This window comes from Mastigoproctus giganteus, chromosome 12 (assembly GCF_048544385.1).
Source record: "Mastigoproctus giganteus isolate SK-2022 chromosome 12, ASM4854438v1, whole genome shotgun sequence".
Lineage (NCBI taxonomy): Eukaryota > Metazoa > Arthropoda > Arachnida > Uropygi > Thelyphonidae > Mastigoproctus > Mastigoproctus giganteus.
The window spans coordinates 179596335-179624179 of NC_143586.1; the positions used below are offsets into that span (position 1 = coordinate 179596335).

A 27845-nucleotide genomic window follows, 5' to 3' on the forward strand; every position below is an offset into this window, starting at 1 on the left:
GAGCGTGTACAGATTGGTGAGGGGAATGAACGGATCTTCTTACCAAGAGAGGCTTAAGTTCTGCAAATTGCAGTGGCTGGAGACTAGGCACCTGCCCGGTGATCTGATTGAGGTGTATAAGACCTTGAATGGGTTGAGCACGCTGAATTCTGATGGGATCCTTCCACTTGTTCAGATTACGAACCTAAGGGGACATAAATTCAAATTAAGAAAAGACCGATGTAGAATAGATATGTGGAAATTTGCCTTTAGCCAACGGGTGGTTAAGTGCTGGAACAAACTTCCATCTGTCATTGTGGAAGTTGATAGTTTTAATAAATTTAAGGAGAAACTGGACAGGCATTTGGAGGGAATGGTTTGATTTTTTTTTTTTGCTGATGCTGCATACGCTCATACCCTTTCTTTCTTGCATCACATGCCACTACTACTACTTGATTCGAGAGGTCAATTTTGTGAATAAATTGTACAATTTTTTGATTGTGACAAGATTATTTTAAAAACACTTGCGATGCTAGAATTGAATGATCGAGCTACGAGGAGTAATTTATTCAAAATAGTTTCAAGTGTCTTGAAACAATTTGAAATTAAATTAGAACAAGTGTATTCTTTAACAACGGGGCTAATATGATAAGGTCACTCAAATTACTTTCTCAGTAACAATCTGGAAAACTTGATATGTAAGATAATGATACCGAAGATATCGAAAAATCTGAGACTACAGACTAGGGATACAAATGTATGTAAGGAAAATTTCCACGAACTGTGTTCAGGATATTATGGTATCTGTTCGTTGTGCTGAACATTCTGTGCAATTGTGATGAAATGTGATGAATTGAAATTTCCCTTGGCTAAAGCACAAGCAGTGGTGAAAACGCTGCAAACCCCTTCTATCCTTATACACATTAAAAGAGAAAAGTGTAAGAAATCAATAGTAGACTGCGAACCCAAATGGAATTCCACTGTTATTGTCTTGTGGAGCTAAAACAATTTTGCATTGATTTATTTGTTTCCATAAAGGAATACCATTTGTCAGCCAGTGTGTGGCCAAACATTGAAAGTATTATAGAAGTTATGGAACCTGTTAGGGTAGCATGTGAAGTGCTACAGTCAGAGCAGCTCATGATGACTGATTTTTACTACACATGGATGAAATATAAAATGGAAGTTAGAAAAACTGAAAACGAATTGTGATCAATTCTGGTAACCTCTCTCTCAAGCTATGAGTAGTAAATTTGATGGAAAGTGTGACTTCTTTAGCTTGTATGTATATGGACTCCAAGTACCAAATATTACTAGATAATATCCAAAAACAGAAGGCTAAGGAACATTTATGATAGCTTGTGTCAGCTACAGTCTACAGAAAAAAAATCCAGAAACAAAAAGTTCAGATGAAATTGCATATATTACTGTCATGGGTGAAGCCATAGATGACATCAAAAAACTGTCATTTGAAAAAGAGACAGATAGTGGGAACAAAGAAATTCAACTTAATGGCTCATCTGAACAATTTTGACAATATCGAAAGTGTACCAACAAAAACAAGCATCTTAGGATATTGGAAAGCAAGAGTTTAGTCGCCCAGAGTTTATCAGCTAGCCAAAGTAATCTTTGCTGTTTTTGCTACACAAGTAAGTGTAGAAGGATGCTTTAACATTAAAGATCATTTTGACTGATAAGAGGAGTTGTTTAGGCTCAAGGTTAATGGAGGACATTTTATTTTTAAAATTAAATAATTTCAAATTACCTATGTAATCTACGTTGTTTTTAAGATTTCATGATCAATTTTCAAAGATTATTTTGATACATTAATTCCTTATGTCCATTATCTGAGTAACTAATAATATTTCGCTTGTAATTCATGTTTGTTCCTTCTGTTAGTTTTATTGTCATTATTTTCTAGGATTTTTTTATATTATCTGGAAATATGTGCTTTACTTAGCATTATTAAATTATATTAAAAATTTTGTTTGAATAATCATTTTCTTTCAAATTAAATGTTCTCTTCTATGCATTTATCAGTACTGAATAAGAGAAGAGATAAATATTCAGAGTGATCATTTCTGCTCCTTTTTCAACAGATTTAAAATGATTAACACAATTTTATTAATTGTCAAATATATTGTTAATATAATTTACTTTTTTTAAAATAAGATTTTATAGTAATATTTTATCATATTGTGATATTACTACTATCATTAATGAACTAAGAAACTATACGAATTATTTCAGAAGATATACACCGAGCGATCACTGAATTATGACCAATTACCTAATACTTCGTACATCCTCCACTTGCCTTCAGTACAGCAGCTAACCGACATGCATTGATTCAACAAGATGTCAGATGTGTTCGGGAGGTATGGCCAACCAAGCTGTGTATAATGCGCCCAGCAATGCAGGTATGGAGGTGATTGGTGTATCCAGACGCCTGATATACCTTTCCATAGTGTCCCACAAGTGTTCTATGGGATTGATATCAGCAGAGTTCGGAGGCCAGATGATATGCTGGAAGTCAGAACTGAAACCTCAAACCCTTCCTGCACAAGTGCCCAACTGCTTGCACCATTATCATTTTGGAAGGCACCATCGCCATTTGGGAAAAAGTGTAATGTAGCAGGGTGTACACAACCAGCAAGCAGTTGACGATAGCAGAGACCGCTAATACCTTGTTCCATGGGAACCAGGGGCCCAAGTTCCTGCCAGTGAAGCATGTTCCATACTATACAACCACCTCCACTTTTGATATCATGCACGATGGATGAAGAGCCTCGTGTTGTTGACGCCAAATCTGTACACGACCATCCACGGTGTGAAGTAAATAACATGACTCATCTGACCAGCACACTTTCTTCCAGTTTTCTAACGTCCAAATTGTATGCTCTTTGCACCAGGCGAATCTTTTACGCCGATGAACCTTAGTTAGGAGAGGCTACCGTGGGCGTCATCTGCTGGTATATAGCCCATATGTGCGAGCGTGCGATACATGGTCATGCCAGATATTGTTCCGGGTTGGCCCCTGTTGTACTGGATAGTTAACTCTTCAACAATGCTGCATCTGTTCGCCTGTACGAGTCATCAGACCCGGTGCTCACCTCTAACATCAACCTTTAGCCGACCTTTGCAGTTTTTCTGTCGGGTCGTTGTTTGACCATTTTGACATCAGTCCTGGTACACTAACTATGGCAGCTCTTGAACACCCCAACAGTTCAGCCATTTAAGAAATCGAGGGGCCAGCTCGTCGAGCACCCACAATTTGTCCTTTATGAAAGTCCGATAAATCCTTACTTTTACCCATCACGATCAGAATTTTACTACCTACTGAACCACTGACACCTTATATATGCTACGTAAATCGACTAACTCGACACTCTCATACCTCACGTGGTCAACGGGCCGCATTCAGTTTTCATAGGACTGGTCATGATTCAGTGATCACACAGTGTACTTCACTGAAATGAACCACAAACCAAACAATACCACTAGTCAAAATCGCTTTTTGAATCAGACTGCGAACCAAACCACTTTGGAAATTTTTGAACCGAACCAGTCCAAAATTTTAGGGTTTCCAGCTCTGTTTCAAAGTGTCTGCAATTCTGCCCAGAACACAATAGAAGGGAGTATATGATGAGAGCCTTGTCAATCAATTCGGCCCTGGAAAGATTGTTCAAAGCTCATGGGATAAAATTTTTCTTAGTGTGTGGTCTGTGCTTGTTAACAGGGGAAATTGTTTCTACTGGGATGGGACACACAAATAGGATGCAAGGATATTTCCTGATGCTATTGAGGCATGTTAGGTGGGTCAGGTAAACTGCTAGCTTGAATTCACAAATTGATTCATTAAAAGTGGCCACAGACAGAGGTGAAAGTGATCCTTGCACCTGCTATTGAAATAAGGTGAGGTACCAGGGATTATAAGGACTGCTGGGAGTCGTCATGGTACAAGTAAATACATGGGTTGTGTTATGGTAACTAAGAGTAAGAACAGGTGCACGTATACTTGCATGTACACCAATCCTAGGCGTATAGTAAACAAATTTGATGAATTTGAAGTGCTAATGAAGACATCCAAGGCTGATGCTGTTGGAATATCAGATGGTGTCACACAGAGATAAGGAATGCAGAATTGGAATTTGGGGAGTACAATGTGTAAAGGAAGGATAGAAGGGGTAATGCCATTAGTAAAGGAACATAAAATCTAAGGAAGTGCATCCTGTTGACATGGGTGGACATGTGCAGTGTTGAGTCAGTTTGGTGTGACATAAGCACTGGGAAAACCAAATTGAGAGTAGGAGTGTGTTATAGGCACAATAACTCTGATGAGTACAATGAACCGTTGTACAGAGAAATCAGGAGTGAACCAGTAAATCAGGCTGCCTTATAATGGGGGATTTTAACTTTCCAGATATAGACTGGAACTTGTGGGTTGGTCACTCACACACTAGCAAGACTTTTGTGGATTTATTGGATGATTGTTTTCTACAGCAGCATGTTCAGGAGGCAACTAGAGGGAGTAATACTCTTGATCTGATTATCAGAAGTGATTCTTCATGCGTTAAAAATGTGCAGATAAAGGAACCACTAGGTGGAAGTGATCACAGTGTACTGACGTGAGATTTACTTAAAGATGCAACTAACATCGGGGTAAAGTAAATGATTTTTGCTGTAGTAAAGGTGACTACAGTGGTCTCAGACAGTTTTTAAATTCTGTACAGTGGGACCAACTGATGTTACCAACAGCAAATTCTAAATGAGAAGCAGTCAACGAAGTAATCTTGGAGGCTACTAGGCTTTTCATTCAACTAAGAAATACTGTCCAAGTTTTAAGCCTAAATGGAGGTAAGATGAACTAATGAGACACAGATGCCAATGATAGATATAAGACAGTCTGTAATTAAGTCACAAAGGATGCAAAGTTCTTTGCTTATGTAAAGAAGAATCAGATTAGTCCACTTGACACCAACATACCAATTGTTGATGAACCTGCTGAGGTAGCTGATAAACAATGAGTATTTTGTATCTATATTCACAGGAAGAATGTCTGTAGGGAAGTGGAAGGCAGAATCTTAAAAACCTCTAGCAGGGAGATAAATAATTTTGTAATAACTGAGAGCAAAGTGGAGCAAAAATTGTTGAAATTGAATACAAGAAAGGAACCTGGGGTCGATAGGATCTATCCAGTTATATTAAAGGAAACAGCAAAGGAAGTAAGCAAACCCTTAGCCATAATTATGAAAGATTCCCCGGATTCAGGGAGTTCCCCATGGACTGGAGATCTGAAAATTTGTCCCCAAATTACAATGGGGGGATCAAAGGGTGTCAGGAGTAATTACATATGATTTAGTTTAACTTTTGTCCAAGGGAAAATAATGGAGTCACTGGTTAAAGAAGCAATGCAGGATCATCTAGACAAAACTGCAGTTATAATTCAGACAGCATGGGTTTCCAAATTTGTCCTGTTTGACAAATTTAATTGGATACTTTGATGCAGTCACAAAGGAACTGGATGCAAAAAATAATTTTGATATCATGAACTTGGATTTTAGGAAAGCTTTTGATATTGTTGCACATGGAAGACTACAGTACAAATTGGAGCGGAATGGCATTAAGGGAGAGTTGCTCAATGGATAAAAAGGATGGTTGAGTGGGAGAAGACAGAGCATGGTAGTCAATGACACTGCTCTTCGCGGACTAATGTTATTAGTGAAATACTCCAGGGTTCAGTGTTGGGCTCATTGTTTTCTGTATTTATCAATGAGATTGATGAAGGTATATATAAGGGTTAATATCTAAGTTAACAGATGATACCAAGGTTGGCAGGACAACAATGATAGCACATTTCTACAACAGGATCTGAAAAAGATGAGCAGATGGGCTGAGAGGTGGCAACTGAAGTTTAACATCGACAAATGTAAAGTACTACATATTGGTAGGAATAACAGTATAGTACAGTACCAACTGGATGGCACTACACTAAGGAGGTAGAGAATGAAAAGCCCCATGGGGGTTATTGTGCAGTCAGATATGAAGTTTCTGAGTAGTGCAGGCAAGCTGCAAGATTAGCTCATGAGTTCTTGTCAAAGATATATAGGAATTTTGCTAGCAGCGATAAGGAGATGATTATCCCCCTTGTATAAGGCAATGGTCAGGCCACACCTTGAGTAATGCAAGCAAGTCTGGATGTCTCATTTTAGGAAGGATGTAGAATTGTTAGAAAAAATAGAGAGAAGGGCAACGAGATTAGTGAGTGGAACAAAGGGTTACTCTTACCAAGAAAGACTTAAGTTCTGCAAATTGCAGCGTCTGGAGACTAGGCACCTGCGAGGTGATCTAACTGAGGTGTATAAGGCCTTGAATGGTTTGAGCAAGCTCAATGCTGATGGAATTCTTCTTCTTGCTCAGATTACTCATCTTAGGAGAGAAATTCAAATTGAGGAAAGACAACTGTGTGGAAATTTACCTTTAGCCAGAAGGTGACTGATAGTTGGAACAAGCTTCCATCTACTGTAGTGGAGGTCAATAACTTAAATAAGTTCAAGGTAGAATTAGACAACATTTGGAGTGAATGAATAGATGAAATGGGAAGGGTTTTTTTTTTTTTTTTTGGCTGATGCTATATAAGCTTGCTTTCTTGCATCATATGCCTCTACTAATGCTAATGTACATGAGGCACGTTCCTAAAGAATGGCGACTATTTATAGACATTTCTTAAAGCTAACCTTATTACACAAAGGAAATATACTGCCTCGAATACCTCTTGCATATGCCGTCCACAAAAAAGAAACATACACAAATGTGCCACTCATACACAGAAGTATGAGTGGCAGATATGTGGTGATTTAAAACTAATGAACATTTTATTAGAACTACCAATGGGTGACACTACATACTATGCTAGTAGGATAGTTGTGCCAAGGATATGCAGCACTATGAGAAGAGGAGTTGGCCTCGACAAAAATCATTAACATCTGGAATGAAGAACATTTGAATCTCTGGTAGATCCAAATAAAAAGTTTTGCTTCACAGCTAAACATCAAACTGTGGCTCATAAAAAAATTCATGAAGGCTTTAGAAGTGAACAGTCTTGCATTTACATTACTTTCATGCCAATTAATTAGTATTTTAATTGGTGTTTTCATTAGCCACAAATAAGGCAACTTTTCAAAGATGAACAGTTTAAATGTGTCATCTGTGATAGGGAGAAATCAGCATAGAATGCCTTTTAAAAAAAATGTTTCGACTAGATTTCTTGGAAACGTTAAAGCTGGCAACTCAATCATTCAAGATCTCATTACTTCTTATTAAAAACTGAGGTGCAACATTTCATTGAAGATGCATTTCTTGCACTCACACCTGGATTTCTTCTTGATGGAACAAAGATACAAAAGCAAAAATAGAGTGCTGCCATGGTAACATTATTGTTGGATGGTGAAAAGGAATGCTCCTGAAGCCAAATACAAGCAAAGGGCAAAAAAGTCCCTTGTTTGTTACAGGTATGTTCTTAGCTACATCTTACTGCCATATAACTAAAAAATGTTGTATAAATATAAAAAGTACTTTTTTGGAAAATAAGAAATAAGAGCCAATCTGCCATTGTAGGCATTATTTTTGTGTTCAGCACCCCGAAATCTATAAGGTACACTTACTTTCATGCCCATAACAAGATATGACCCAAAATTTGTAGTTAAGTGTAATGGGGGATTTTAACCCTCTCCAGATATTGACTGGAAGTTGTGGATTGGTCACTCACATGCTAGCAAGAATTTTATGGATTTACTGGATGATTGTTGTCTACAGCAGAATGTTAGAGAGGCAACAAGAGGGGAGTAACAATCTTGATCTGATTATCAGCAGTAATCATTCATGCATTAAGAATCTGCAGATAACAGAACCACTACTGTATGGTTGAAGATAGTTTTAAAATTCTTTATAACAGAACCAACTGAAGATGCTACCATCAGCAAATTCTTAATGGGAGAGCATTCAAAGAATTAATCATAGAAGCTACTAGGTGTCTTGTATCAACTAAAAAATACTCTTCAAGTTACAGGCCTAAATGGATATAAGATGTAATACTGAGAGTAAAAGCGGAGAAGAAAAATGCATGGGATGCATTTATCAGGCAACACAGAAGCCTATGGCAGATATAAACTAATCTGCAGTCAAGTCACAAAGGAGATTATGCAAGCGAAGGCAGATTACGAGAAATCTTTGGAGAAGGATATAAAGAAAAACAGCAAAGACTATTTATTTATGTAAACATTAGACTGAAGGGGATGAAACAAATTAGTCCACTTAATATCCAAGGTTCGGCTGTTGATGATTCTGCTCAGGCTGATTTTGTCGAATCAGCCACCTCTGAACAATACTGGAGTGAGCAGCACTTCAACTATAATCTGCATCCCAATGTTGAGATAAGAGATCAGGCACATAATCCTTGCCATTTCACATGGCTATCCAAAGAGCTGTGGCAGATTCCACCACTAACCCACACACATCCTGTTAGAATCCGTTATTTTATATCGGGATGATGGCAAATTAACAAGGTCTGATATACGTCAAAACAATAATGCAGAGTCGGAAGGTTGTTGTCCTCTTCTTATACTCCTAACACCCTTCCCTTTTTTCACCGACCATGATCCACAACTAGTTAGTTATAGCACAAGGCTACACTTTGCACTATATTTTGACCTGTCATCAAGATCAAGTTGAGAGGGGTACATCGCCTTGAAAGCTACTCATCTTGTGTCATTTGGACCAAGTGGATGGGTGAAATAAGGGAGTTTTTTTTTTTTTTTTTTGTCTGATGCTATATAAAGCTTGCTTTCTTGCATCATGTGACTTTGCTAATACAGGCATACCTCGGTTAACGTTACCTCTGATAACGAAGCCTTGATATAACGAAGTCCGCAATTTCAAGCCCCATTTAACATAAAAAAATATTCCAATTTAAGGCCAACGCCCGACAATCATCCGATTATTTTTGTTTAATCACCTGAAATCTAAACAAACTGAAGAAATTACGGAAACCTTTGGGGCTTCTCGTGGTTGGTTCGAGAAATTTAAAAAACGGGCCAGGATTCATAGTGTAAAATTAACAGGAGAAGCTGCAAGTGCAGATGTTGAAGCTGCAAATAAATTTCCAGAAAAACTAAAGGAAATAATTGAACGTGAAAATTTTCCACCAAATTTGGTGTTCAATGTTGACGAAAGCGGTTTGTTCTGGAAACGGCTACCAACAAAAAGCTTCATTTCTATTGAAGAAAAATCAGCTGCTGGATTTAAAGCAGCCAAAGACCGTTTAACGTTACTCTTTGGATCAAATGCCTCTGGTGATTATAAATTAAAATTGCTATTAGTTTACCATTCAGAAAATCCGAGGGCGTTAAAAGGTAACATAAAAATGAATTTACCTGTAATATGGAAAGCAAATAGAAAAGCGTGGGTTACCAAGGAGTTATTTACTGATTGGTTTGTTAACCACTTTTGTCCTGGAGTAAAACGGTATTGTCAAAAAAACAACTTTGAAGAAAAAGCTCTTTTGTTGTTAGACAATGCTCCGGGACATCCTACTGATCTTAACACGTTGGACACATGCATTCCTGTCAAAGTTGTGTTTCTTCCAGCAAACACAACTTCCCTGATTCAACCATTGGATAAGGGAGTAATAGCATCATTTAAAGCTTATTATCTGCGTCGAACTTTAAGCAATTTAACTGAACTAGAGGATAAAGTGGAAATGACAGTTAAAACTTTTTGGAAAAACTACACCATTAAAAACGCAATTGAAAACATTGATAGTTCTTGGAAAGAAGTCACTAAGAAATGCTTAAATGGAGTTTGGCGCAAAATATGGCCAGAAGTTGTACTAGAAGAAGAAAATAACATCCAAGAAATTAGAAATGAAGTTATCCAGATGGCTCAATCAATAGGTTTCGAAAATGTCGATGAAGAGGATGTTAGAAATTTATTGAATGCAGAAGATGATGGTTTTTCAGTGGATGATTTAGAAAACCTTGTTAGCAACGAAGACAAAGATAATGAAGGCGAAGTTAAAGAAGTTCCTGCCGAAAAAGTGTTAACAACCAAAGATTTAAAAAGGTACTTAAATGACATTGAAAACGTTTTAAATTTTTTTAGTGAAAATGATCCCGATTTAGGAAGAAGTGTTATAGTTAAGCGATCAGTGTTAAATGCAATAACTCCGTATAGGCAATTGTTAAATGAAAGAGAAAAAAGCATAAACAATCAACTTTAACCTCATATTTTAAAATGTGATTTCACTTTGTATGTAAGTTGACTGTTTATTTAATAAAACTTTTCTTTGTTCGAAAAAAAGCTTTTCATTTTCTTTACGTAGGAACGTATCCCTATTCTGGCCATAGTATTTTTACCTCTGAAAACGAAGTTTCGCTTAACGAAGTAATTTCGTGGAACGCATCCTATTCGTTAATCGAGGTATGCCTGTACTATATTAACCCTTTCAGGAGTATGTACATAAATTTCCATTTTTCCAAGTCATATACAATTCGGCATTCAGTAATATTTTAAAAGAAATGATAGCATGCTACCATTTCTTTTTTTTTGTGTTTCTGACTAACAGTTGACATAATGTTTGGCTGTTGATGATCCTGCTCAGATAGCTGACAAACAATGATTATTTTGCATCTACATTCACACATAAGGAATGTCTGTAGGGAAGGCCAGAAGCTAATTAAACTCTAACATGGAACTAAATGATTTTGTAATAACTGAGAGAAATTGTTGAAATTAAATATAAGAAAGGCACCTGGGGTGGATGGGATCTATCCAGGTGTGTACTGGTAAAATTTTAACATCCGGCTTTTCTAAGAAAAAGTAGGGGTACTGGTGATTCGTACAGATTTTAATTGGGTCGCCACCGGTAGGCAGCTCCAACTGTCTCCTATGATCCATTGCACATTCATGCCACTCTCCGCTCCATGATCCGATATTTTTTTCCGATTGCTGGTTCCTCTGATCCTTTGCACAGGTCACGTTTCTTTCCCCCCCCCCATAAAAAAGTGCTTTATTTCATGGGATTCAAACTGAGGTCTACAAAATTTATGGACTGAAACGCCAACCACACTGAGGTAAGCAAATATTTACTTACAAACCTGAAAATGTGGTATTAGAATGCAATTTTTTTTGCATTGCACGAAGACAAATAACCCCTATTTAAGTTTCATGCTAACTCCCATTCGGTAATTTACATTTCTGTGATGATGACATACATTGAAAAGCGTTGTCAGCTTCAGGAAGAAAAATAACTGTTTTGCAATTTTTTCATTAAATTCTTTTAATTTTTTACTTAATTTTAATTGCATTAAATTGGGTTCAATTGATTTTTAAATGTTTTTTACTGTAATGATTTTTTATTTTTTTCGTTTTAATTTCTGGAGAGTATCATACGGAAGTGTTCTACGTATCACATTGAGGTAACCTGTTATTCTTTTACAAATATTGATATCAACGTAGAACATATTGAGCATTACAGCTCTGGTTCATACTAACAAGTTTTTTCCTTTTCCAGTGTGGCTTCGATTTGATGAATTTCCTTTATTTTGTGCTAGCAGATGCAATGCACATTGAAGAAACAAAGTACGATCTTTTCAATTTTCAAAAACAATTTGTTGCAATTGTTTTGGTTATGTTTGTTATTCAAACAAATTCAGTGACGTGGTCTATAATCAAAGTCAACGCCTGATTGTTTTTCTCGGGAATAATTAGAAAATGCATACTGAAATGTGCACTTTCACTGTGAAATATATTCTACTTTTATATTTTCAATCAGAAATACATTAAAGCATACAACTAGTAAAATTTTACGAAAGCCAGAGAACTAAAAACCATACATTGAACTATTCAATAAGTTTTTTCTAGAAATGTAATAAGACTCTCAGGTGAATAACTGTCATAAAACACTTTAAGCTTAAACTTCTTGTTTTTTTTTTCTTTTGTTTGGTAGTTATTGGCGCATCGACTTCTGTGGCCATAGTGCACCTCCCAAGGTTTTTTTCAGTACTTTGATCCAAGCCCGAGGCAGGATTCAAACCCGCGACCTATGGGTTGCCGGGCAGGCGCTTTACCCACCCGGCTAAACTTCTTGTAAGTTTAAAAAGTGTTTTAACTGATCGGACATAAGGTTTGTCTTCCACGGTCCAAGTTTTTGAGAAAAACAAACAATCATTTGCAAAATGTTTTTTTTTTTTTTTTTTACCTTGCAGCTCTAAATTTAAATTAATTGTTTCTGTTAGTTAATTAAGAAATGCAATGTCTTTCATCTATGCATTATTTGTAAGTTCTTCATAACACTCACTGCATTCTTTAAATAAAATAATTATTTGAGGAAGCAAATCTCTAAAACATCGCAATACTTTCCCTTTACTCAGTCATCTCATTTTGGTAAGTAGTAATAAATCTAAATATTAGCATTCAAATTCATCAGTCCCCAAAGATGGTATCTTTACCTTGTCGTGGTGGTTGGACTTGCATGTCTCAATGATGTACAGAGCAATTGCTGGTGGTAACTTGTACTGGTAGGGCCTCCCAGTAGCAAGTCCTACTAGAACTATGCTAAAAAATCTAACAGAGAAAAAAAAAAAATTGGACGGACAAATAGGAATCGAACTGACAAATAGAAAAGGATTATGAATTTTGGCTGCTGGAATGTACAAGGAGTTAGCACAAAACAAGATGAAGTTTTATTGGAATTAGGAAAATAAGTTGGATGTGGCAGTCTTAACTGAAACAACGAAGAAAGGGAGGGGTGAAGAAATCACTGGAGAATATAATTTTCCTTTGGTCTGGTGTTGATCAACATGTAAGAACTAAGGCAGGGGTGGCTGTACTTATTTACAAGAATCGCAGAAAGTTTATTGAAAAATAGAGTTTTGTTGATGAACAAATCATGACCGTAATAGGCACGATCAAGGATATGACAATGCTTCAAACATGAAAGGCAGACATTTGGGTGTTCAAAAAAGGATACTTGAGGTAAATAATCGAGCATTTTTTGTTCCCTGCCATGTTCACTCTTTGAATCTTGTCATCAATGATGCTGCTAAATCATCTCAATCTCACATTGCTGTATCATTTTTTAGAGTATTACTGGCTATCTATGTTTTCATGAGTGGATCAACAAGACGTTGGTCTCTTTTAATTAAAAATGTTACTAAATTAACAGTAAAATCATTGAGTGAAACTAGATGGGAAAGTACAATGGAGGTGATAAAACCTTTCAGGTTTCATTCCGGTAAGAAATTTATGATTCCCTTTTAAAATATATTTAGCATTAGTTGAGGCATATGATGCAAGAAAGCAAGTTTATACAGCATCAGCCAAAAAAAAAAAAAAAAAACCATTTCACCTATCCGGTCACTCCAAATGTTTGTTTAGTTCAGCCTTAAATTTATTTAAGCTATCAACTTCCACAACAGATCGAAGTCTGTTCCAGCAATCAACTACCCACTGGCTAAAGGCAAATGTCTGCACATCTATTCTACAACTATCTTTCCTCAGTTTGAATCTATGCCCCCTCAGGTTCTTAATTTGAGCAAGCAGAAGTATCCCATCTGCTGAAACCATTCAAGGTCTTATACACCTCAATCCGATCACCTCACAGGTGCCTAGTCTCCAGATGCTGCAGCTTGCAGAACTTAAGTCCACTAGCTTCGAAACGATCATCTGGTTGGTGGTATCCTCTTAAAATAAATAACAGTAGTCTTCTCTACTAGAGAAGCATTATTTATTTGAAGTAGTGCAATACTAGCTATCTCGTGAAGGCACCCACAATATGAGATACTATTAAAACGATGCCTTTTACACTACATATGTAAGCTTTCTTCTTCATAAGAAGAAAGCTTACAGTGAGCAATTAACCACCTACTGGCAAAAGGCAAATTTCCACACATCTATTCTCGAACTGTTTTTCCTCAATTTGAATTTATGCTCTCTCAGGTTCATAATCTAAGCAAGTAGAAGAATCCCATCAGAATTCAGTGTGCTCAACCCATTCAAGGCCTTGTACACCTGAATCAGATCACCTTGCAGATGCCTAGTCTCCAGCTGCTGCAATTTGCAGAACTCAAGCCTTTCTTGGTAAGAGGACCATTTTGTTCCCCTCACCAATCTGTTTGCACTTCTCAGTAAATGCTCAACCAACTCTATATCCTTCCTAAAATGAGGTCTCCAGATCCGTACGCAGTACTCAAGACATGGCCTGACCATTGCCTTATACAAAGGGATAATCACCTCCTTTTCCCTAATAGCAAAATTCCTGTATATCATTGACAATACTCCATGACCTGTTCTGGCTGCCTGTCTGCACTGCTAAGGAAACTTCATATCTGAGTGCACAATTACTCTCAGATCTTTTTCATTTTCTACCACCCTAAGTGTAGAAGTAACCCCAGAGAAATGTACCAACTGTGTTGGTACATTTCTCTAGGGTTACTTCTACCCATATGCAGTACTTTACCTTTGTCAATGTTAAACTTCAGTTGCTACTTCTCAGCACATCTGCCAAATTTTCTAGATCCTGTTGCAGTAGCACACTGCCACATCTATAGTGACAAATACAAAGTATATTAAGAGATTAGGGGTTATGTTAAGTTTAGTCGAACATTGTGTGAATTAGTGACAATCTCCCCCCATGCTTTTTTGTTCATATAGAATTATGCCATATATTGAATAACTAACATCATGAAACAAACATTTAATGATTCATAATTTTTTACGAAACTGAAAACTTCCAAAATCTGTTAGACAAAATAATTTTTGTGAATTCCAACAATACTGAATAAAAATGGGAATGTAGTTTTTTTTTCCTTTATGAAGGAAACACTGAGTAAATATCCAGAACGAGTTAAAAACGTGCCAATAATATTAGAATATCTATATAGCATATTCACCGAAAACAATTAAAAAGAAACTAAAAGCAAAACCCAAAAATTAATGGGTATATTAATCTTTGAAAAAGTTAACCTATAATCATACAACTGCAATCCAATGCACGAAATGTGCAAACAGAACCAAAGGAAAGACTGTCCATAAAAGAAAAATACCTTACAACAAAGGGGGAAAATAAGTACATTTGATACAATTTAATACCATATTACAATTCGGATCTACCGTCATAAATATCTACTAGGTGAAACCACACTTCTTTACATTTCTCATAACCACATAACTGAAATCAAAAAATCAACTACAATGAGTCAGCTATTTTTCTTAAAAATTAGGCTTAGAGTACAAATGAATAAGCATCAATTCGCGAAAAACTAAGCGTCACTGTGTTGACATTACATTGATTATAACTCTGCCTAACAAAAGCTTTGGACAAGCAAATTAAAGTATGAATAAAAATTTATTGGTCAACAGAAAACTTCAACACAATTTAATATAAAATACATGGACAATTTCGGCAAATTTCTTTAGCATTTGCTGCACTAGGAAAGGCAACAGAAATGTTTTTTCAATAACATCGGCAAAAATTTGTCTGAACTCGTTAAATGAAATTAAAAATTGGAAGAGAGAGAAAAAAAAAAGCGAACAGTTTTAGATTATTGTGTTTTACTTACTTAGACTTATTACCAGACATTTCAGAGCAGGTGAGGATACGAATACGTACTTCTTACAGCACCACGAACGCTGGCAATAAATGTGAAACTTAAAAAGTACGGTGCTGCCACCTTCAACTGTACTCTGCACTGTGATGAACGGAATTCGATTTGTTTAGGCATCAGCTGATTTTTATTTTATTAAACCTTAAAATCGTTGTTTACGCAACTCTTTTGAAACATTTACCAAAATAAATTAAATTGCAAGATCATAGTTAGATGAAGTTATCGTTTCTATTAATTTCTTTAACTTACTTTTCATTTGATTGATCAGTGTTAAATTTTGCACTACTTTCATGGCTGGTATTAAAGGTAAGAAAATACTGATTTTAGTATTTTCCTACTTTATAGAGTAATTAAGCAGACATTATAAGTTTTATTCTCTAATACTATTCCGATTAATATGCTGCCTAAACAAATAATTGTAATTTAAGTTTTGAGCAGGAAACTTATCGAATCTAGTACAGCTGTTCGAAAGTTAATCAATTTTATCGCTTTTGTCTAATGCCTAATATGGAGTAAATATTTGTATTCATTGAATTATTTTTACAAACCTCAATATTTGTTTTGCAAAATGCGCTTCCTGTGCCCCAATATACAGTAATAGTATATCAATACTGATATGCTTCTGAAAAATAGTCTGTTTTCTGCATCAAAAAAATAACATCCGATTATAACAACTTGGCAGATGGCCTTAGGTCGTTAAAAGTTAATACAATCGGATGTTATATGATAATAATATCGAGTTGACTATAGATGTTTTATGACAACTTTAAAGGGTATTCAAGTTATGAAAAAGTTTTTGGACTTTATGAGTTTAAAAACAATGAAGCTTATACAGCATCAGCTGGAAAAAAAATGACACCTCCCTCTTCACCTATTCATTCCCTACAATAGTTTGTCTAGTTCTTCCTTGATTTTATTTAAGCTGTCAACTTCCACGACAACAGACGGAAGCTTGTTCCAGCAATCAACCACCTGCTGGCTAAAATTACTAAAATGTAACAATCCAGTTCACTTTGAACCTTGTGAGGTGTTCCACCCCAACCTCCTTAGAAGGATACTCATTCTAGTGATCAATAACATGCTGCCCAAATATGAATTTCATGAGATCTACTCTTCTTTTGCTTCCAAAAATTTTTATTTTTTTGTCCCCTTGTTCTTGTTTCACCTGCCAGCTTGAAACTACTTCCTGCATTTAGCATTACTATTAATAGAGGCATATGATGCAAGAAAGCAAGCTTATATAGCATCAGCCCATTTCACCCATTCATTAACTCCTAATGTTTGTCTAGTTCTGTCTTGAATTTATTTAAGCTGTCAACTTCGACAATGACAGAGAAGTTTGTTCCAGCAAGCAACCACCCACTGGCCAAAGGCAAATTTCCGCACATCTAATCTACAAATTTCTTTTCTCAGTTTCAATTTATGGCCCCTCAGTCAACTAATCTGGGCAAGAGGAAAAATCCCATCAGCATTGAGCTTGCTCAAGCCATTCAAAGCCTCCTTATACACCTCTATCAGATCACCTCACAGATGCCTAGACTCCAGACACTGCAATTTGCAGAACTTGAGTCTTTCTTTTTAAGTGCAATCCCTTGTTCCATTCACCAATCTTGTTGCTCTTCTCTGTATTGCTCCTTCCTAAAATGAGGCCTCCAGACCTGTATTATATACTGTACTCAAAGTGCAGCCTGACCATTGCCTTATACAAGGGGATAATCACCTCCTTATCCCTGCTAGAAAAATTTCTATATATCATTAGCATTAGCATTAGTAGAGGCATATGATGCAAGAAAGCAAGCTTATTCAGCATCAGCCAAAAAAAAAAAAAAAAAAACCCTCTCCCATTTCACCCCTCCGTTCGAAATACCTGTCCAGTTGAGCTTTAAATTTGTTTAGGCTATCAACTTCAACAACAAGTGATGGAAGTCGGTTCCACCAACCAACCACCCGCTGGCCAAAGGCAAATTTCCGCACATCTATCCGACATCCGTCCTTCCTCAATTTGAATTTATGCCCTCTGAGGTGATTATTCTGAGAAAGATGAAGAATCCCATTGGCATTGAGCATGCTCAAACCATTCAAAGCCTTATACACCTCTATCAGATCACCTCGCCGGTGCCTAGTCTCCAGACTCTGTAATTTGCAAAACTTAAGCCTTTCTTCGTAAGAGCAACCCTTTGTTCCATTTACTAATCTTGTTGCCCTTCTCTGTACCCGTTCCAGCAGCTCTACATCCTTCTTGAAATGAGGCCTCCAGACCTGTATACAGTACTCAAGATGTGGCCTAACCATTGCCTTATACAAGGGAATAATCACCTCCTTATCCCTGCTAGAAAAATTCCTGTATATCATTGACAAGACACCATGAGCTACTCTTGCAGCTCGTCTGCACTGCTCAGAGAACTTCATATCTGCCTGCACAATTACCCCCAGGTCCTTTTCATTCTCCACCACTGTCAGTGTAGTACCGCAGAGTTGATACATTGCTCTAGGGTTACTGTTACCCATATGTAGTACTTTACATTTGTCAATGTTAAACTTCATTTGCCACCTCTCAGCCCATCTGTTCAACCTTTCCAGATCCTGTTGCAGCAGCATAGCGTCAGTAGTGTCCTTAACGACCCTGCCAACCTTTGTATCATCTGCAAACTTAGACGTTAAACTTGATATCCCATCATCAATATCATTCATAAACACCGAAAACAACAATGGACCCAACACTGAACCTTGAGGAACTCCACTAATAACATTAGTCCACGTTGAGCAGTGTCCATTGATTACCACTCTCTGTCTTCTGCCACTCAACCATCCCCTTATCCATAGCAGCAATTTGCCTCCAATGCCACACTGCTCCAATTTGTGCAGCAGTCTTCCATGTGCAACAGTATCAAAAGCCTTTCTAAGATCCAAATATATAATATCAAAGTTATTCCCTGCATCCAGTTCTTTTGTGACTACATCATAGTATCCAATCAAATTGGTCAGGCAAGACCTGCCCTTAACAAAACCATGCTGCATCTGAGCTATAACTGAATTCTTGTCTAGATGATCCTGCAGTGCTTCTTTAACCAGTGCCTCCATTAATTTACCTGGAACAGAAGTTAAACTAACAGGTCTATAATTACTTGTGTCAGCCTTTGATCCTCCTTTGTGAATTGGGGTTACATTTGCACATCTCCAGTCTATGGGTACCTCCCCTGAGTCCAAAGAAGCTCTCATAATTATGGCTAAGGGTTTGCATACTTCCTTTGCTGCCTCCTTTAATATAACTGGATAGATCCCATCCACCCCAGGTGCCTTTTTTATGTTTATCCTCAACAATCTCTCCTCCACTTTCCTCTCAGTTATTACAAAATCATCCAGCTCACTGCCAATGTTTACTTTACCTACATCATTCTCCTTCCTGAATAACTCCTCATGCGTGAATGTAGATGCAAAATACTCGTTTAGATTGTTAGCCACCTGAGCAGGATCCTCAACTGTTGAACCATCAATATCCAGTGGACCAATCTGATTCATCCCTTTCCTTCTCGAGTTCAAGTATGTAAAGAACTCCTTTCTGTTTTTCTTTGCATCCTTTGCCAAGGATTTTTCGTAGTCTGCCTTTGCCTGCCTAATCTCCTTTGTGACTTGGTTACAGACCAACTTATATCTATCATAGGCTTCCATGTCACCCATTAATTTGTATGTATCCCATGCATTTTTCTTCTCTGCCACATGTCTCATTAGTCCATCTGACAACCATTTAGGCCTAAACCTTGAACAATATTTCTTAGTTGGTATGTAAAGCCTGGTAGCCACCAAGATTAGTTCCTTGAATGCTTCCCATTTTGAGTTTGCTGTTGGTAACATCATCAGTTGGTCCCACTGTATAGAATTTAAATACTGTTTCAGACCATCATAGTCGCCTTTACGAAAACAAAAACCCTTCCCTTTACCTCTGATGGTAGTTACCTCCTTGAGTAAATCCCACTTCAACACACTGTGATCATTGACAAGACCCCCATGAGCTACTCTTGCAGACTGTCTGCACTGTTCAGAAAACTTCATATCTGATTGCACAATTGCCCCCAGATCTTTTTCATTCTCTATCACTCTGACTATAGTACCACACGATTAGTACGGTACTATAGTCAGATTAGTACGGTACTATAGTTACTGCTACCCATATACAGTACTTCTTTATATTTGTCACTGTTAAACTTCAGTTGCCATCTCTCAGCTCATCTGCTCAACTTTTCTAGATCCCATTGCATTAGCATACTTCATTAGTGTTTTTAACAACCCTGCAAACCTTCATATCATCTGCAAACTTCGATATTAAGCCTCATATATCTTCATCAATATTATTGATAAATACAGAAAACAACAATAGACCCCTGGGGGATACCATTAATAACATTAGTCCACAAAAAGCAATGTCCATTGATTACCACCTTCCGTCTTCATCCACTCAACTATCCCTTTATCCATAGCAGCAATTTGCCCTTAACCATACTGCTCCAACTTGTACAGTAGTTTTCCATGTTCAACAGTATCAAAACCTTTCCTGAAATCCAAATATAAGATTTCAAAATTATTTTTTTGCATCCAGTTCCTTTGTGACCACATCAAAGTATCCAATCAAATTTATCAGACAGGACTTCCCCTTAGCAAACCCATGCTGTGTCTGAACTATAACTGCGGTCTTTTCTAGATGATCCTGCAATGCATCTTTAACCAGTGACTCCATTAATTTCCCCAGAACAGAAGTTAAACTACTATAATTTCTTGTCACCCTTTGATCCTCCTTTGTGAATTGGGGTCACATCTGTAGTCAATGGGGATCTACCCTGAGTCCAAGGAAGCTCTCATAATTATGGGGTTTGCTTACTTCATTTGCAGCCTCCTTTAATATAATTAACCCCAGGGGCTCGCATCTGGTGAGCATGGGCTTGTCCCACCCAGGGTCCTGAGCTGGATATCATCATTCTTCTCTTTCTTGGTGATTCCCTTCCAGCATAAGCCTTAGGGTTCCTTGCACCATATAGCTAATAATAATAATAACTGGCTACATCCCATCCAACCTGGTGCCTTTCTTATATTTAACTTCAATTTCTCCTCCACTTTACTCTCAGTTATTAGCATTAGCATTAGTAGAGGCATATGATGCAAGAAAGCAAGCTTATGCCGCATCAGCCAAAAAAAAAAAAAACTTCCACTTCACCCCTCCGTTCGTTTGAAATACCTGTCCAGCTGAGCCTTAAATTTATTTAGGCTATCAACTTCCACAACAAGGGATGGAGGTCTGTTCCACCAAACAACTACCCGCTGGCTAAAGGCAAAAAATATTACAAAATCATTTAGCTCCCTGTTGGAGTTTGATGAACTTTTGGCATTCCCCCCCCCCGAATAACTCCATGTCTGAATGTAGATGCAAAATACACATTCAGTTTGTCAGCTACCTGGGCCAGGTCCTCAACAGTCAAACCATCGATATCAGATGGACCAATCTGATCCTTTCCCTTCTTTCTAGAGTTTACATAAGTAAATCTTTGCTGTTTTTCTTTGCATCTTTTGCCAAAGGTTTTTCATAATCTGCCTTTGCCTGCCTGCCTGACCTCCTTTGTGATTTGATTACATACCAGCTTATATCTACCATAGGTTTCTGTGCCACCTGATGATTTATATACATCCCAAGCAATTTTCTTCTCTGCTACAAGTCCCATTAGTTTATCTGACTCCATTTTGGCCTAAACCTTGAACAGTATTTGTTAGTTTGGATAAAAAGCCTAGTAGCTTAACAGATTACTTCCTTGAATGCTTTCCATTTATAATTTGTCGGAAACATAAAAAAAAACCCTTCCCTACCCCTGATGGTAGTTACATCTTTGAGTAAATCCGACATCAGCACACTGTGATCACGGCCACCTAGTGGTTCCTTTATCTACATCCCATCCACCTCCTTTGTCACATTGTCACAGATCAAGAGTTATTTCCTCTGGTTGCCTCTCGAACATGCTGCTGTAGAAAACAATCATCCAGTAAATCCAAAAAAGCCTTGCTAGTGTGTGTGTATGTGACCAACCAAAAAGTCCCAATCAATATTTGGAAAATTAAAATCCTTCATTATAAGACTATCTGATTTACTGGCATTATTTCCCTGTACCATTCTTCATTATGCTTATCAGAGTCATTAGGCCTAAAACACACTCCTCTCAATTTTGCATTCCCAATGCTTATGTCACACCAAACTAACTAACTCAACACTGCACTGTCCACCCATATCAACAGCACACATTTCCCTAGATTTTGTGTTTCTTAACTAACAGCATAATCCTTCCTGTACACTTTGTACTTCCCAAATTCCAATTCTGCATTCCTTATATTTGTGACTCCATGTCTTTGATATCCCAATAATATCTACCTCTGATGTTTTGACCAGCACCTCAAATTCATCAAATTTATTTACTAAACTCCTACCATTGGTGTACATACAAGTATACTTGCACCTGTTCTTATTCTTAGCTCCAGTAACACAGCCCATGTATTTACTTGTTCTGCGGCCACTCCCAGCAGTTTCTGAAAAGCTCAGCAACTTGTTTCCCAGGCTGCTGCTCATTCCAACAGAAGCAGTGCAAGAATCACTTTCACCTCTGCCAGCGGCTACTGTCCATGTATCCCCCCAATCTAGCAGTTTTCCTGACTTGCCTAATACTGCCTCGATAGCATCAGCAAATATCATTGCACCCTTTTTATTCAAGTGTATCCTATCCCTGCTTATTCCTTAAAGGGCCTTAAACACCTCTGTCAGCTGTTTAAGCCCCTTTAAAGTATCTGGTTTCCAGATATTTGGCTCTTCATTAGGCCAACCAATCTAGTTGCTTTCCTTGGACTCATGCAAGAAGTTCTATGTTTATTTCTAGTTCAAACATCCAGACCTGAAAAGAATATTCCAAGATTTCTGCATCATTTTTGTAAAGAGTAATGATAACATTCTTCTTGCTGCTGGTAGGAAGGATGTTATTATCTATATATAGAATATTATCTTATCTATTATCTATCTATATATTATCTATATATAGAAAGGGTGCAAGAATGTTTGCTGATGCTATTGAGGCAGTGTTAGGTGGGTCGGAAAACTGCTAGATTGGGGGGGATACAAGGACTAATAGATTAACAGTAGCCACTGGCAGAGGTGAAAGTGATTCTTGCACTGCTTCTATTGGAATGAGCCGCAGCCTGGAAAATAAGATGCAGGATATTTCAGAGACTGCTGGGAATCATTGGGGTACAAGTAAACACATGGGTTGTGTTAGGGTAGCTAAGAAAAAGAACAGGTGCATGTATACTTGTGTGTACACCAATGCTAGGAGTTTAGTAAATAAATTTGATGAATTTGAGGTATTGCTCAAAACATCAAAGGCAGATATTGTGGGGATTTCAGAGACGTGGTGTCACACAGATATAAGGAATGCAGAACTGGAATTTGGGGAGTACAATGTCTACAGAAAGGATAGACAGGATAGGAAGGGAGGAGGGGTTATGCTATAAGTTAAAAAACACATAAAATCCAAGGAAGTGAAGCCAGTCGAAATCGCTGGACAGTGCAGTGTCGAGTCAGTTTGGTGTGACATAAGCATTGGGAGATCAAAATTGAGAGTAGGAGTGTGCTATAGGCCTAATGACTCTGATGAGTATAATAAGAAACTGTTCGGAGAAACAGAGTGGGGCAGTAAATCAGAGAGTCTTATAATAGGGGATTTTAATTTCCCAGATATTGACTGGAATTTGTGGGTTGGTCACTCGCACACTAGCAAGGCTTTTGTGGATTTATTGGATGATTGTTTTCTACATCAGCATGTTCGTGAGGCAACAAGAAGGAGCAATACTCTTGATCTGATTATCAGTAGTGATTCTTCATGCATTAAGAACCTGCAGATAAATGAACCACTAGGTGGCAGTGATCACAGTGTGTTGAAGTGGGATTTACTCAAGGAGGTAACTACCATCAGAGGTAAAGGGAAGGGTTTTTGTTTTCGTAAAGGCGACTATGATGGTCTGAGAAGTATTTAAATTCTATACAGTGGGACCAACTGATGATGTTACCAACAGCAAACTCAAAATGGGAAGCATTCAAGGAACTAATCTTGGTGGCTACCAGGCTTTACATACCAACTAAGAAATATTGTTCAAGGTTTAGGCCTAAATGGTTGTCAGATGGACTAATGAGACATGTGGCAGAGAAGAAAAATGCATGGGATACATACAAATTAATGGGTGACATGGAAGCCTATGATAGATATAAGTTGGTCTGTAACCAAGTCACAAAGGAGATTAGGCAGGTAAAGGCAGACTACGAAAAATCCTTGGCAAAGGATGCAAAGAAAAACAGAAAGGAGTTCTTTACATACTTGAACTCGAGAAGGAAAGGGATGAATCAGATTGGTCCACTGGATATTGATGGTTCAACAGTTGAGGATCCTGCTCAGGTGGCTAACAATCTAAACGAGTATTTTGCATCTACATTCACGCATGAGGAGTTATTCAGGAAGGAGAATGATGTAGGTAAAGTAAACATTGGCAGTGAGCTGGATGATTTTGTAATAACTGAGAGAAAAGTGGAGGAGAGATTGTTGAGGATAAACATAAAAAAGGCACCTGGGGTGGATGGGATCTATCCAGTTATATTAAAGGAGGCAGCAAAGGAAGTATGCAAACCCCTAGCCATAATTATGAGAGCTTCTTTGGACTCAGGGGAGGTACCCATAGACTGGAGATGTGCAAATGTAACCCCAATTCACAAAGGAGGATCAAAGGCTGACACAAGTAATTATAGACCTGTTAGTTTAACTTCTGTTCCAGGTAAATTAATGGAGGCACTGGTTAAAGAAGCACTGCAGGATCATCTAGACAAGAATTCAGTTATAGCTCAGACGCAGCATGGTTTTGTTAAGGGCAGGTCTTGCCTGACCAATTTGATTGGATACTATGATGTAGTCACAAAAGAACTGGATGCAGGGAATAACTTTGATATTATATATTTGGATCTTAGAAAGGCTTTTGATACTGTTGCACATGGAAGACTGCTGCACAAATTGGAGCAGTGTGGCATTGGAGTCAAATTTCTGCTATGGATAAGGGGATGGTTGAGTGGCAGAAGACAGAGAGTGGTAATCAATGGACACTGCTCAACGTGGACTAATGTTATTAGTGGAGTTCCTCAAGGTTCAGTGTTGGGTCCATTGTTGTTTTCGGTGTTTATGAATGAAATTGATGATGGGATATCAAGTTTAACGTCTAAGTTTGCAGATGATACAAAGGTTGGCAGGGTCGTTAAGGACACTACTGACGCTATGCTGCTGCAACAGGATCTGGAAAGGTTGAACAGATGGGCTGAGAGGTGGCAAATGAAGTTTAACATTGACAAATGTAAAGTACTACATATGGGTAACAGTAACCCCAGAGCAAAGTATCAACTCTGCGGTACTACACTGACAGTGGTGGAGAATGAAAAGGACCTGGGGGTAATTGTGCAGGCAGATATGAAGTTCTCTGAGCAGTGCAGACGAGCTGCAAGAGTAGCTCATGGTGTCTTGTCAATGATATACAGGAATTTTTCTAGCAGGGATAAGGAGGTGATTATTCCCTTGTATAAGGCAATGGTTAGGCCACATCTTGAGTACTGTATACAGGTCTGGAGGCCTCATTTCAAGAAGGATGTAGAGCTGCTGGAACGGGTACAGAGAAGGGCAACAAGATTAGTAAATGGAACAAAGGGTTGCTCTTACGAAGAAAGGAAGTTTTGCAAATTACAGAGTCTGGAGACTAGGCACCGGCGAGGTGATCTGATAGAGGTGTATAAGGCTTTGAATGGTTTGAGCATGCTCAATGCCAATGGGATTCTTCATCTTTCTCAGAATAATCACCTCAGAGGGCATAAATTCAAATTGAGGAAGGACGGATGTCGGATAGATGTGCGGAAATTTGCCTTTGGCCAGTGGGTGGTTGGTTGGTGGAACCGACTTCCATCACTTGTTGTTGAAGTTGATAGCCTAAACAAATTTAAAGCTCAACTGGACAGGTATTTCGAACGAACGGAGGGGTGAAATGGGAGAGGGTTATTTTTTTTTTTTTTTTGGCTGATGCTGAATAAGCTTGCTTTCTTGCATCATATGCCTCTACTAATGCTAATGCTAAACTTATCTTGGAAGCTACTAGGCTTTACATACCAACTAAGAAATATTGTTCAAGGTTTCGGCCTAAATGGATGACAGATGAACTGATGAGGCATATGGCAGAAAAGAAAAATGCATGGGATACATACGAATTAACACGTGACACAGACGCCTATGATAGATACAAGTTGATCTGTAACCAAGTTACAAAGTAGGTTAGGCAGGCGAAGGCAGATTACGAGAGATCCTTGGCAAGGGATGCGAAGAAAAACAGCAAAGAGTTCTTTACTTATGTAAACTCTAGAAGGAAGGGGATGAATCAGATTGGTCCACTTGAGATCGATGGGTCAACTGTTGATGACCCTGCTCAGGTAGCTAACAAACTAAATGAATATTTTGCATCAACATTCACACATGAGGAGTTATTCAGCGAGGGGAATGCCAGAGGTGTATTCAACTCTAGCAGTAATCTAGAGAATCTTGTAATAACTGAGAGCAAAGTGGAGGAGAAATTGTTGAAGATAAACACAAGAAAGGCACCTGGGGTGGATGGGATCTATCCAGTTATATTAAAGGAGGCAGCAAAGGAAGTAAGCAAACCCTTAGCCATAATTATGAGAGCTTCCTTGGACTCAGGGGAGGTACCCATGGACTGGAGATGTGCAAATGTGACCCCAATTCACAAAGGGGGATCAAAGGCTGACACAAGTAATTACAGACCTGTGAGTTTAACTTCTGTTCCTGGAAAATTAATGGAGGCACTGGTTAAAGAAGCACTGCAGGATCATCTAGACAAGACTTCAGTTATAGCTAGGACACAGCATGGTTTTGTTAAGGGTAAGTCTTGCCTGACCAATTTGATTGGATACTATGATGCAGTCACAAAAGAACTGGATGCAGGGAATAACTTTGATATTATATACTTGGATCTTAGAAAGGCCTTTGATACTGTTGCACATGGAAGACTGCTGCACAAATTGGAGCAGTGTGGCATTGGAGGCAAATTGCTGCTATGGATAAAGGGGTGGTTGAGTTGGAGAAGACAGAGAGTGGTAATCAATGGACACTGCTCATCGTGGACTAATAGTACACGTTGGCACTAATAATATTAAGATAGGAGACCGGCAGAATTACTTAACAAGTACAGGTCACTGTTGAACAAAAGCCGAGAATTAGGGTTGAATTTGAAAGTGTCTGCAATTCTGCCCAGACACGATAGGAGGGAGTATATGATGAGAGCCTTGTCGATCAATTCGGCCCTGGAAAGATTGTGCAAGGCTCAAGGGGTAGAATTTTTTTCAGCCTGGACTGTACTTGTTAACAGGAGAGATTGCTTCTACAGGGATGGGATACACTTAAATAGAAAGGGTGCAAGAATATTTGCTGATGCTATCGAGGCAGTGTTAGGTGGGTCGGAAAACTGCTAGCTTGGGGGGAGACAAAGACCAATAGATTGACAGTAGCCACTGGCAGAGGTGAAAGAGATTCTTGCACTGCTTCTATTAGAATGAGCAGAAGCCTGGAAAACAAGATGCATGGTATTTCAGAGACTGCTGGGAGCCATTGCGGTGCAAGTAAACACATGGGTTGTGTTAGGGTAGCTAAGAATAGAAACAGGTGCAGGTATACTTGCGTGTACACCAATGCTAGGAGTTTAGTAAATAAATTTGATGAATTTGAGGTATTGCTCAAAACATCGAAGACAGATATTTTTGGGATATCAGAGACGTGGTGTCACACAGATATAAGGGATGCGGAACTGCAATTTGGGGAATACAACGTCTACAGAAAGGATAGACAGGATAGGAAGGGGGGAGGTGTTATGCTATTAGTTAAGAAACACATAAAAACCAAGGAAGTGAAGCCAGTCGACATCGCTGGACAGTGCAGTGTGGAGTCAGTTTGGTGTGACATAAACATTGGGAGATCAAAATTGAGAGTAGGAGTGTGCTATAGGCCTAATGACTCTGATGAGTATAATAAGGAACTGTACAGGGAAATAGAGTGGGCCAGTAAATCAGGGTGTCTTATAATGGGAGATTTTAAT

General features: G+C 38.1%; 2 protein-coding genes across 2 annotated transcripts in view; one reads left to right on the top strand and one right to left on the bottom strand.

Moving 5' to 3' along the window:
• The window catches only part of TER94 (Transitional endoplasmic reticulum ATPase TER94), a 351159-nt gene extending 335479 nt beyond the window's left edge, over positions 1 to 15680 (bottom strand). The window contains exon 1 of the mRNA XM_090386402.1: positions 15597 to 15680. Within this exon, the coding sequence (XP_090242528.1) occupies positions 15597 to 15616 (20 nt within the window). The 5' untranslated portion in view covers positions 15617 to 15680. The remainder of the gene's footprint in view (positions 1 to 15596) is intronic.
• Positions 15681 to 15733: 53 nt separating this feature from the next.
• The window catches only part of LOC150077631 (leptin receptor gene-related protein), a 199008-nt gene continuing 186896 nt past the window's right edge, over positions 15734 to 27845 (top strand). The window contains exon 1 of the mRNA XM_090386025.1: positions 15734 to 15947. The gene's annotated coding sequence lies outside the window, so the exon portion shown is untranslated. The remainder of the gene's footprint in view (positions 15948 to 27845) is intronic.